This window comes from Cottoperca gobio, chromosome 23, assembly GCF_900634415.1.
Source record: "Cottoperca gobio chromosome 23, fCotGob3.1, whole genome shotgun sequence".
NCBI lineage: Eukaryota > Metazoa > Chordata > Actinopteri > Perciformes > Bovichtidae > Cottoperca > Cottoperca gobio.
The window spans coordinates 4602839-4615557 of NC_041377.1; the positions used below are offsets into that span (position 1 = coordinate 4602839).

The following is a 12719-nucleotide window of genomic DNA, read 5'->3' on the forward strand; positions in this document are numbered from 1 at the left end:
GTGGTGGACCAATAGACATTGCCATCCCTAAAGCCATACCCCCACCGTGGGTAGAACAACACTAAACAACTTCTGCTACCCCTATAAATAAATGCTCCCCCTCCGTCTTCCCTTCTCTCCAGGTCAGTTTCTGCTGGAGCAGTCTCGTCTTGGCGAGGCGGCGGAGATGGCGGAGAGAGCTGCAGAGCTGGACAGCTCAGAGTTTGATGTGGTCTTCAGCGCTGCTCACATGCTCAGGTTGGCTAAACTGCTGACGTACAACAACACCGCTTGTGGAGTCTCCCTACTTGGAAAATAAAAAAAGCATACAGTACAGAAAATCTAATCATCGTATAAATCAAGAAATGTTGAGGTTTTTGAACTCCTGTATTTACAGACGTTGTGGGTTTATTCCTAACCACTGCCATTTAATATCCATCTTTGAAATATAAATTAGACCGATGTTATAGAATAGTAAATGTCCTCCCTATGGAAATCTCTGCCATAAAAGCTACTATGTATTACATATATAAACAGCAGTACAGTTCGAGTCCATCATAGTGATGTTTTAGTCCAAGGCTCGTAAAGAAGCCATTGGAGAATTTTCCGTCAAAATTTGGCAAGCGCGTGCATAGACAGGGTATACGTCTTAAAAGTCAAGGAAATATTGGAGCGATGTGCCTCCATTCTTTTTTGCTCTATATATCTGGAAAAGTCATTACTGCTCTCTAGCATCCATTATAATGCAACACCACAGAGGGTTTGTAAAAAAAAAAGTTGAAAGTCTCAGGCTGAGTGTTTCTTTTGGAAAGAGAAAATCGAAATGACTGATTGTTCCACCATATTCTGCTTTAAGTGGTTATTTTTAGATGAGACTGTGCGACATAAATCCAAACCTATAATGATTAGGGGTTGATGAATGTGACACACACCTGTCATGAGATGGATTAAAAACTGCGCCACTGATAATAGATACAAATATTGACGGACCATAATCAGGATTAGATGGAGGTTTTACTTTAAATGCTTTTCATGTACCAAGTGTCGGTAATCTGTTACGTGATTTTTCTTTACATGTTTTGGGTTAAAGCAAAATGCATTTTTTCTGCACAATTTTAACTTGAAGTTGTCAGAATTGCAGACGCTGTCACTTTATCTTTACAGTAGTGCATGAGACGGGTGACAATTGCAAGATTCCAGTGTGCACGAGGGAAAACAACCATTACACTGTAAAACTAGGGGATGTTACTGCATTGCCTATTTCTCATCTCAAAACTTTTCTTAAACATATTTTAATGTACCGTTTAGATGTAAAATGAAAAAGTTTGTGATCCAGCCACCATGTTGAAAAAAAGTTGATCTAAAACCATGCACCGCCCACCAGCTGGAGCAAACTCTCATTTTACAGCTAAACAGTACAGTAAAATAAGTTTCTGAAAACATTTGACGCAATACAGTTACAGAATCTGGATTCATATTTGATCATGTTGCCTAGCTGGACAGTTTAATCGGAGATCAAGAGCAGCGATCGACTGTGATGTTACCGACTGCTGCTTTAAATCTCCTGCACGTGACCAAACAAAACAAAACACCAAGGCAGCTATAAGATGATGACTGATGTGTAAACCCCCAAGAAAGTGTTGCATTATTACTATTATTAATATTACCATGTCAGGAAAGAATAGTTTCCTTGACTTTAATAACTTTGGCGCTGCAAAGTCTCGAATACTTAAATGTTATGAACAGATTAAATGTATTTTATAAACCCAACTGTAACATGTAAGGGAGGACTGCTTTCTGGTCCCATCTCTCTTCATCATACTCTGATAAATAATATGTAAGGCATAATGAACAGTGAGCTAGTCATCATCTGCAAATCAATGCCCCAATAAAACATCTAAGCAACATTGACCTGACACAGAACATGGTTTCTAATGTTTTTATTAGAAACTAAAGTAGTTTACAAGCTTATATAAATAAATATTCCAACATTGTTACCGCCAAAGAAGGATCTGTGACAATATGTTGACAATATGTTACAGTATGGTTTATTCAGTAGTCTCTGTGTTTAGCTTCGTCTGAAGGAGCAAAAGGTGACATCATTTTGGCATGAACTGTTATTCAATAATAAATAAATCACCTGACAGGCACTTTTTTCCAGTAGAGCTAAATAATGTGACGTGCAATCATCGCACCTTTTCATACAAGACACAATAGCGAGTGAGAAATGTACAGTATCTACAGAGGCTAGAGGTTACAATACAACGTGCTGTGGTTGATGCCTGATCATTTCACTCCTGACATGCAATGAATCAGACATTTCCAATAAAAGAACTTTAGGAAAATCCCCATTGAGGCATTTTTACAGCAATCTCACTGTAATTCATACGACCAGCTGTACACCAATGTATGAATACATGCATCTGTATTAGTACAATATTATTAATGTATTTATGTTGTGTCCTATTCTTCTCCTTTGTTCCTTCTCTTCAGACAGGCCAGTCTTAATGAGGCAGCAGAGAGGCAGTATGAGCGAGCAGCCAGCCTCAGACCAGATGTAAGTACCTGGACTGGTGGGCCTGTTAGCACTTATCATGGAAATGCACACACACGCCTGCACTGTAAATTCAATTTACAACATGCTACGTGTTACCCATCATTCTGACATTATATTATATAGTGCTGTTGTTCCTGGCAAACAGAGACTATAAAATGGTAACTGTGCTCTGTTCACTGCTGTGAACCGCTGCTTGGATGTGCTTATGCAAACACAAAGATCCCAAAGAGAGAAGAGTCCGGTTCTTACTGTCGCCTGAATTTATACAGTCAGCTTCAGAGTGAATATTTGATCATCACAGTATAGTGTAACAGACAGAGCCTTGAGGGATCTCATGTCTCTCGATGTCAGCACATGCGGTGGAGTAAGTTAAGGGCCGTCCTTTTTGTGCCAAGTACCAGTCCCTTCAAAGGGAGAAGGGTCTGGTAGAGGCATCTTAGTCATAGGAAGCCCCGTGTTTTCAGACAAGACCTAGAAGGAGCTTCCTGCAATCATTTGTCATGTTAGTCTGCTTAGTGACGTTCTGCTCCGTGACTTATGTTTCCACTGCAGTCAGGAGAGAGGGTTGGACTCTCATCTTCGTGCCCGTCACTAGAGTAACTAGTGTTGTATTGCCACACCCTTTATTTTTGTTTAATGTACCCCATCACCTCAGCATGGGACCATATGAATATCATATGATCATGATTTCTGATTCTACTGTTTATCTATTACTTACTGTAGCTAGTTTAACCATGCAGCAGTTACAGTACATTTAGCCAACAGACCTTTCTGCTAGCTTGCTAACTAGGTTTCGCACGCTCTTAATGGCAACACTTAGTGTTCAAGTGTATATTAATTCTTTTCAGAAATGGAGTTGAGCTACTCTACAATTTTTCCACAAACCCCATGGCAACAGCAGAACTAAAAAAATATAAGATACCTCCGAGTCATTATAATTCACAGTCTGGAAGCAATCATGTGCACATTCAGACACGCTGAGGGCTTCTCTTGTCATTTGTCACAAAGCAAAGCGCCTCTCGTCTTTGACATTTTCCTTGCACATGTCTGCTTAGTGAATGACAGTGTCTAAAATATCAACTTAATGCAGTAGCTTTCAGTTCATGAAAGATTCAGCTCTTGCTCTACGTGTTGAGAAAGGCAACGATTGTGTGGCTCCAGAAAAAAACAAAAAAAGGTGCAAGCACATTTACTTACAATGGTATGGAAAATGTTAATTCTAAGGGTAATTATGCTGCAGTGTGAGCTATTCGGCCCCTGCAAAATAAAAAAGTATGACGTGATGCAGGTTTATTTCCCTTTAGTTTAAAGTTGAAATCTTTTAAGATTTCAGTCCTGGTCGATTTGGCAACACCTGTGGTTACTATGGTAACAGCAAGTGCAGTGTAATGCAACAGCAAACATTTTCTGAGCAGCTACATTGCATGAAACACAACAGAAGAGAAACGGGTGTATCCGTTTACAGAGCAGCCAAACAAAAGTAAGTATATGTGTAGGTGTATATATAGTAAACAAAGAAATGACCAACCAGGATTTTATTTCATGCAAGTTTTTTTTTTTACAACAGCAGGGCACAGTATCGCTGGTTACCTTGCTGGGGAGCTGGAGGTGTGCAGCACTGCATGAAATGAAACCGTTCCATAATTATAGATTCTGGATTTGGAAAAAAACTAAAACAGACAAATTATTATTCAAAAGCAGAGTATTTAATAGTTGCGGAGGGTTATACTTTTAACACAGTATAATAATGGTTCACTGTAGTGCAGTGTGCATCTCAAAAGCTGAAGATCAGAGACTGTAACTGTATATCCAACTTGATCAAGAACTTACATCCATTTCATCCCTGTGAGTATTACAGCAAGACCGAGCAAACTTCAGAAATCATTGTTTCAGTCAAAAGAAAAAAGGCAAAAAAAAGGACTTACTGAATTACTTTCTGTCTGCATTCCCGTACACAGAACATAAGCAAGGCTCCATTTCTGATGATTTAGCCCAGTTTGTGTATTACATATCACCCGGTTGTTTAGAATGGCAAAGGGACCCTCATTTATCTAGCTTAGTATGTCTCGGCCGCTCACAAAGTCTCTCGCTGGTACAAAAAGCAGAACAAGGGTTTTGAGCACTTTTAAATGTAACTGCTTGATGCATTCATTTGTTGCACTAGGTGAGAAAAACAAACTCGCTGAAAAGGGGGGTGGCAGTACTGCACTGCAGCTCCTCTGTTAAACTACATTAATTAATTAATTCTCCAGCGTTGGTCTTCCAGGCCACTTCTTGAAATATTCCAGCTCCGTAAGCGTTCATTTGTTACTTGAGGTGAGGAACACAGGCTGGTCTTTTTGCACTGTTTGAGAAGGGAAATGTAAACGACTGAAATATCAATGTGAAGAACAGACCAACAGTTGTGTTTGGAGAGAGAAAATCTGTGAAGTAGTTGCCAAGTTGCTAATCATATGTCATGCTGCGAGGACGCGGGCCTGGGAACAAGGCCAGGTCTGGCAGATGAGGTGCCGATGACTTTTAGGATGAGATTTGGGCGTGTTTGTCAGTTATGGCTTGCCGAGACTAAGACCTGGATTTTGTAGAGTTCCAGGACTGGTACACTATTGAGGTCCAGGTGGTTTCACTTTGCAACATAAAATTTGTATTTAATAGGACTAGGACTCCAGAAAGACACATTTAAACTTAACACGCTCCAATACAAAATCTGTAGCCATTTGTCCCTTGAGGCACCATCAAAGGACACCCTTTTGTCTTTGTCCATGTCTCCTACTGTGGTGTGAGATTGCATTAGCGCCAATTTAATGCATATTTGATTTTCTAAGCCTTAAACAAATTTCACCAGAGCCCTCGCCTTAATCCACTCCCCATAAAAAAAACTTGGCAAGCTTCCTAAAATGCGTGCATGTCTCACATAACGGTCTGTGTCAAATGTAGAGCTGAGAAAGGAGAGTTTAAAATAGTTTGTCCAGATAGATTAATCCAAGGTCGACACAGTTGCCACAAGTATAGTAATCCTGTAAATCCTCACAACTCACTACAGTTATGGTATTATGCACCACTCTTACCCGTTCTCACGCTGTCTTTGCCCTCCTCTAGTACCCGGCTGCTCTGATGAACCTCGGTGCCATCCTCCACCTGAATGGGAAACTTCCCGAAGCGGAGACAAACTACCTGCATGCACTCCAGCTGAAACCTGACGATGTCATTACCCAGTCCAACCTGCGCAAGCTGTGGAACATCATGGAGAGACAAGGCCTGCGGATTAAAGCGTGGACTCGGGATGCAGAAGGGCGACCTTTGAACTGAGAGAGTTGCTGCTCTGTTCCCTTCCTGATGACGCAGTGTGTCCTTTAGGAGCTGTGACGCTCGTGGAAGACAGTTTGAGGCTTGGCATTTTTGTGATTCAAGGATGTGGGAGTTCAGCCCAATGACGTGTCACCACCAGTGCAGTATGGTTGCTCAAGCGACTGATATCACCTTTGTTAAAAAGGGATATTCAGCTGTTAAATGAAAGGCAAATAAAAGTCCAGAAGAAAAAGTATTTTCTCGAAAACAGCCGAATATTACTCGACTATCTTTAAAAACATGGGTACGTTTTAAAGCACTTAATTTGAAAGAAGATTTTAAAGTGGTCAGCACTGCAGCTGGTTTATGTTAAATAGGAACTCCAACGATTTAAGCATTAAAGTCTGTTAAAGGTCTTCGGGAGTACTACTGCATATGTGAAACATGTTGTATTATAACCTTTTGTGGCCACGGAGGAAGCTGCCTAATGTTTGATAAATTGCCTCATGTGATGTCACTCGAGTCAGCATCAGTTGCAGCCGAAGACTACAAGTTTGAAAACGTAAAAAAAAAAAAAAGTTTGTCAGACCTCTGTGGCCTGCTTCTCAACGCTGCTTGAGGCTAGCTGCTACTAGCATTATACACCCAAATCTCTGGCGAGTAGCATTGTGGGTAATGGAGGCACCAGGTTGTGACAATAAAGAGTAATGTAAGGAATACAAAAAGACGATATCTCTGGTTCCATCCATTTTTATCCTTTTTCTTTTAAACTGGCCATCATGAGTCCGACAATGTTACAGGAGTGCAATGCTTAATGCGTTTGTTACTCTTTAAAAATGTTTTAAAGCAGATTAATTACCCTCAGGGTGCTCTCGCCTTCCACTTTTCTTCACACAGTAAATGCATAACATTAAAAAGCATGCCAGTGCTAAGGCATTTGCAGGTACCTCCGTCTAATGCAGAGCTTTGTAGTAAATTGCTCCGACCAATTCAAAAGAGCAGGTTAAAGCGTGTTGCATAGCCAACTCGCATTCTGTTGTCCAAGTCACTGAAAATGGTTTGCACCTGGTGCGTTGGAAATGCTTGCGACTGTAAAATTGGAAACGGAATCATGAAAGAGAAACTCCTCAGCGGTGCCAAAGCTTGTACGGAGTCTTTTACGCCTCTCGGTGCCAAGCAAGTACTAAAATGTTTCATGTTCATTGTGTCAAATGAAGAAGTTTAATTTCATGTGATCCAATTTAATTTATTAATACATGTTATTTTATGTGCCAACACTGTGCCGTCACAGTAAGCCCACCCCCTCTGATTTCTCCACACACACACACTGTAGATACAGTAGGCAACATGAGAAGTACATTAAAATGTGTATTCCCCCACCCCCCCCCTCTCTGCTCAGGGACTTCAGGCTGTGGTTCCTGTCACAGGGTGGCTTTGTGACACAGAGAGAGTTTCTTAAAATGATGTTCGGTGTTTTTTGATGATTGTGATGTTTGGTTGAATTATAGAAAATGTGTAGCTGAAAATGTGCTGTGTTTTTGTAAAGAAAAGTGAACCTTTTTCCATAATAAAAACAGGACTTTTGCCGTCAGCAGTGTGATGTCCTCCAGGAAGCCTGTGCCTCTCAACAAGGTAGAGTCAGTCCACAAACCCACGTGTATATCTATGTGAATACAGAGTGTGCAGGGAGTTGATATTTGGCCTTTAATCCTGTCACTGTGAGCAAGCATACACCTCCATCTGCGCTCACAGCAGAGATTGGAGAGTGACCAAATGAAAGCCTAGAGTTTCCCCCATGAAGCAACAAGAACAGGAAAGTGTGTGTGAGTGGGCTGTGTTCCAGACAGCAGTTTTACTTCCCCTGATGCAAATATACGATATTGCAAACTACACAAGACTCACGTTTGCAGTGAGCTTAAAAAAAAGGAACTCCCAAACAAAAAAAAGGCAAGAAACAAATATATGTAGTCCATAACTCTCAACATACTTACATTTCACTACTAACATGCATTATTAAAACCTCACAATCCATGTGCCGCAACATCCAAAATGAAATAAAAAGGATATTCAGCCGCTACAAAAGGTGATTTACAATTAATACCAATGCTAATAGTGCACCTAGGTGTAGCATAGGCCTACAATCTGCCCTACAAGCAGCCAAGACATCAATTTACCATATTGATGACACGGTAACAAAAGCAGCAAACACATTTCTAACACGAATACCGGCATAGAAGATTCAAAAAGGGTCAAATACAAATCATTACCTTTTCCAGCGTTCAAAAAGATGCACTGTGGCGCTTCTAGCAGGCGAGCAGGAAAACCCCAGGTGTAATTGATAACACTAACGATGGCAGCTCTCAGGGGAGCCAGTTCCAGGGTGAGTCCTCGTTAGCGTTATTAATTACACCTGTGCTTCTCCTGCTATGACAGGTCAAAGATGTCTGCTGTGAGGAAGCTCTATTCTACATGAGCAGCAGCAGTTAGTTAGTTAGAAGAGCGAGCAGAGCGCTGCTGACATAACCCCAGTGTTGCATTGACACTGGCTTTACTTCCTCATTGTTTGTGGTCCTAATATGTAAAATTGAAACGCGAACACTTTCCTTTGCCACAAACTGAGCTTGTTATACCAAATAAGGAAATGTTTTAAATCTTATATGGCCTATGAATAAATAATAAATAACTAAATAAATATATAAATATATACCCCAGAGAGGTCTAACTCCCGGTCAAGGAGCATATAAAAATCCATTGTATTTAATAATGTTTACCAGCTGGGGTCTCTGTGACCACAGAGACAGAGGAACTAATTGTTTATATTCTTTGGTGGACTTAGATGAGACGAGAGCGTCACGTGAGTGTAGCAGTGATGGAGTTTAATTGAGATATCGTTTATGTGTTTGACATGTTCAAATGTTAAATAATGTAGAAAGGAAGTCATTTACACACACACACACACACACACACACACACACTCACACACACACACACACACACACACACACACACACACACACACAGACAGCTCTCTGAGAGGAATCCACTAATTAGACTTCACAAAAACTCAACATGTTGATATCATCTGATCAAACAGACATCAAAGCGGTTCTAGTCACATGCCAGGCTTTGCTTTGAGCGCACCAAGCTGTAAATATTTAAGACGTCAAACTTCAACTTGCATGAACTCCGAGCCCCAGTTTCAAACTGGAAGTTAGCATAAATCTGCGAGGACATATTTGGTTATGTAACAATAAAAACACTGAATCAAGAATGTATTTGTTATGCATAGGAAAACAACCTTATTTTGAAACACCATCTGTTTGAGTCATCACGGACTTGCCCAACTCACCCACAAGACCAATTAAATCATCTCAAATAGTTTACAGAGAGATGATGGCCTGGCTCTGGGAAACAACTACAACACATTCCAATGCCATACCAGTAAACAGCCGCATGCAAGTGCCACTCCATACAATACTGAGCCAAAATAAATGAATAAATAAGCAAAACAATAAAAATAGGAGAATTTCTTTTCTGTTTTTTACGACTGAAATTGGGCCGTGAACATTTGAGTCCATGAAAATGATGAAATGATAAAATAAGTAGTGTGCACGTCACTTGGGATTGAGGAATGGTAATGTTTTCACAGTCAAATAATCTGTCTAATGTAAAAAGGAAATACCGCATCATGTTATGGTGTGGAATGGATTCCAGTGGACAGTAACTTCATTTCCATATGTCATCCAATTAAGTACACAGGAGTCTTATGAGCGTCAGCACAGAATAAATAACGTTCTGCGTAAATGAAACGATGTTACACCAAATGAATTCTGGGTCATACCTCCAAAAAAAGTGGATGTAACATTTCGCAAATTAATTCAATAACTTGGTTGGTTTTTTTAGACATAACAAGCTACGTTGTCATACCTTGCTCACTCTCTATCCGCGGTGTTGAAGCTCATTATAATTGTCCATGAAAGTCCTGTTGAGAGAAGAAACAGAAAGCTTCTATTTGTGTAAACCTGTCCCCGTCTTTCCCAGGTCCTGTTCTGTGGGGTTGAACACACTAGTGGAAGTCTCATTTAACACAAAGGAATAAGAAAATCAAAGCAAGTCATCGTCTGTACTTTACACATAACTACCAATTAACTGAAATGAAAGTAAATCACACATGATGGCGACGTGCTCAGTGTCCGGCAGACATGACTTCTGACAGCGGGACCGACACCTGGGCCTACATGTTAAAGTGAACCAGTAAAGCTATACAACAGTACAGGAAGTTAAGCAGGCCCATGATACATGAAAGACTTCCTCCCGCTGCTCGATACTACGCCTGCATGGCGAGCATATGTGAGTAGTGGAAGCATATGGCTGGTGCCTTATGTCCTGGCGTTTCAGTGAACTCTAGTTAAGGGGGCATTAGATTTAGTTTCATTGGAACAAAACGTAAACATTTTTGTAAAGACACTTCTCCCAGATGCACATGTATAAAATAGCATGCAATTAAAAATCCTTAAGTAAATGTATTTATGTAATGAGTTACTTTCCACTGAATGCAACCACTGGCTGGGACCCTTGGGTGACTTATAATGATGATGCTGGCGGAATAAATCTAGATTGAGCTGCAGACTCACCCCGAAGGAGTTGTGTGCAGAAATAATGGCAGAAATGTGCCATTAGAAACCGCTAAACATAATGTGGACCAGCCAGTGCTGATCTCTGCCAAGTCTTCAATCTCTATTTCTAAAATGTGTACAGTGACCTCTGCTGACAGTTTCCCTTTAGTACACGTGGCTCACTTTTCTATTGACCGGGTACTGTTCAAGTGGATGAATAAACCCCTTAGAAAACAACCCAATAAGCATCTAGTCAGATATTTAAAAGACAAACAAACTGATCTATTTCATTTTCTATCTACAGTATAAATATTTATTTCACCGACGTCGCTGTGCAGCAGGAATGCAAACTGAAAGACGACACCGCAGCAGGTGATGTCAGTGCTAGGGGTGTGGTATTTGCTTTACTGTTAAAGGACAACACTTTGTTTCGACGTCAGAGATTGAGGTTGAAAATGGTCACATGCTGAGGACAGTGAAACAAGTTTCCTGGCTTGTGTGAGTTAAGTTTCTATTTCCTTCGCTCGTGGAAAGTGATGCTTCAGAGATACTGGATGTGCTGCACCACACATGCAAATGTAAACCAGTCTGACTGTAAAGTGAGGCCGCTCCCCTGCATTACTGTTCACAAATCCATCGTTTAGGCCTTATATCCCCAGGAATAATACAATAAAAAGCAGGAACAGGAATAAACACACGTAGATTTTGGTTTGGTAAACTAGAAGATTTATTTATGAAGATGTTTTGATGAGATGTAATGTCTTCATACCTTATTTTATTGTAAACCAATGTGACAAAGGTCACCCTGTAATAATGCATTTTAAAAACAGTACTTTAAATAACTACAGTAGTAACATTTGCAGAACTACTTTTATGAGTTATGCATTCAGACATGTCGATATTGCACATGCTCAAGATCCTCTGTACTGAATCAAATACTCTGGATATATTTGATTGGAATCAAAAATCACAAATATTTTGGGATGTGTGACATCATCCACACAGCTGTCGTGAGTGTTGTTAGGACTTCCGTGATCAGGTTTTTGGAAATCCTTTTGTCCAACAGTTGATTTTCCGATCATCACCCGAGCCAAAAATATTATTTTAGTGTATTCACCTTGTACACCTCGTGTTTCCCCGCCGTACAGCGGCAATGGACCCGTGCTGCCCCTGCTGTATTTGTCTGCATAGGATGCATGTTTTGAAAAATATGTTCCTAAATAAAAACAAAGAAACTCAGATCAGTCAGACCGACATTTACAGTTTTTTTTATATACTGCTGCACATTCATTTATCTTACCTTTGCCATACATGTTGCCATGTTGTCCGGATAATCGTATATCAAAGTTATACTTGCAAATACCGTCAACATTTGTGATTTCGGTTCCATGAAATAGTCTTTTCTCTTGGATTTCTTTGACACGTTGGATTCTCATTAACTGCTTCTTTTTCCTTTTGACACAAATAAAGAGAAGGAGCATTTTGATTACAAAGAAGGGGAACGATGAAGGGAACGGAGGGGGACAATGTGAAATACCTACCGACAATATAACTCCCATAGGTCCAGATTCTGAATCCTGCTGATCGAAACAACGGATTTGTCCAGCAGCCCGTCTTTCTTCACATAATCTGCCACAGTCTGATATTCAGGGGTGAGTTCACTCAGAGGAATTAACTGTAAAATATATTAAAAAAAAAATACAAGCATTATAAAAAAGCATTTATAAAAAGTAAAAAAATATTCCATCCGCAAATTTTAAAAACTTTTGTCCTAATCTAAACAAAGATGCCAGCTGGAATGATATATCATAACTTGAACCACAATATATTTGTCTATATTGATGTTACTTTCTATTTTAAATGTGTTAATATTTCAGAGAAACGGATGCTTTGCTGCATTTACGCTTCAACAATCATAAAAGTTCATTTGCAAAGATAAACTTTCATTTTTACTCTTTATTTTCTGCAATAATCCAAAATCCAATGGAAAAATTTGAAAAAAAAGCTAGCTAGTTTCACTTCACATTTCACTCTTGTAATGCTAACTCTCCTGTGTGGGCTCTGACTGGGTTTATGTCTGTTTATAAGGGTTATGATGCTTGTTATAGAACCTTATACATGACTTAATTGTCACCTGATATGGACAAGTGGGATCCACCTTTTCCCAGAAGACAGGAGGAGCACTGAAGCAGGAGCAACTGCAGGCGGATGAGAGAAAACTAGTTTCCACTGTGCTGAGTTTCACTTTCATTTTGCACTAAACCATACTGACTTAACAC

At 40.0% G+C, this 12719-nt stretch overlaps 2 protein-coding genes and 1 long non-coding RNA gene across 3 annotated transcripts in view; 1 reads left to right on the forward strand and 2 right to left on the reverse strand.

The window, feature by feature from the left end:
* tmtc2a (transmembrane O-mannosyltransferase targeting cadherins 2a) overlaps positions 1–7415 on the forward strand; it is a 48861-nt gene extending 41446 nt beyond the window's left edge. The window contains 4 exon segments of the mRNA XM_029462301.1: positions 123–237; positions 2473–2536; positions 5636–5803; positions 5805–7415. Of these exon segments, the coding sequence (XP_029318161.1) occupies positions 123–237; positions 2473–2536; positions 5636–5803; positions 5805–5840 (383 nt within the window). The 3' untranslated portion in view covers positions 5841–7415.
* Positions 4010–8250, reverse strand: LOC115028489 (uncharacterized). The gene is made up of 3 exons (XR_003834568.1): positions 8092–8250; positions 5605–5767; positions 4010–4880 (listed from the first exon to the last, which is right to left on the reverse strand). It is a non-coding gene; the product is annotated as an uncharacterized LOC115028489 (long non-coding RNA).
* Positions 8251–11251: 3001 nt separating this feature from the next.
* Positions 11252–12710, reverse strand: LOC115028569 (protein mono-ADP-ribosyltransferase PARP11-like). Its single transcript, XM_029462434.1, has 4 exons — positions 12575–12710; positions 11982–12115; positions 11741–11892; positions 11252–11656 (listed from the first exon to the last, which is right to left on the reverse strand). Exons 1-4 carry the CDS (start codon positions 12689–12691, stop codon positions 11352–11354), a joined length of 708 nt encoding a protein of 235 aa, XP_029318294.1. The 5' UTR covers positions 12692–12710; the 3' UTR covers positions 11252–11351.
* Between the last annotated feature and the right edge of the window lie 9 nt (positions 12711–12719).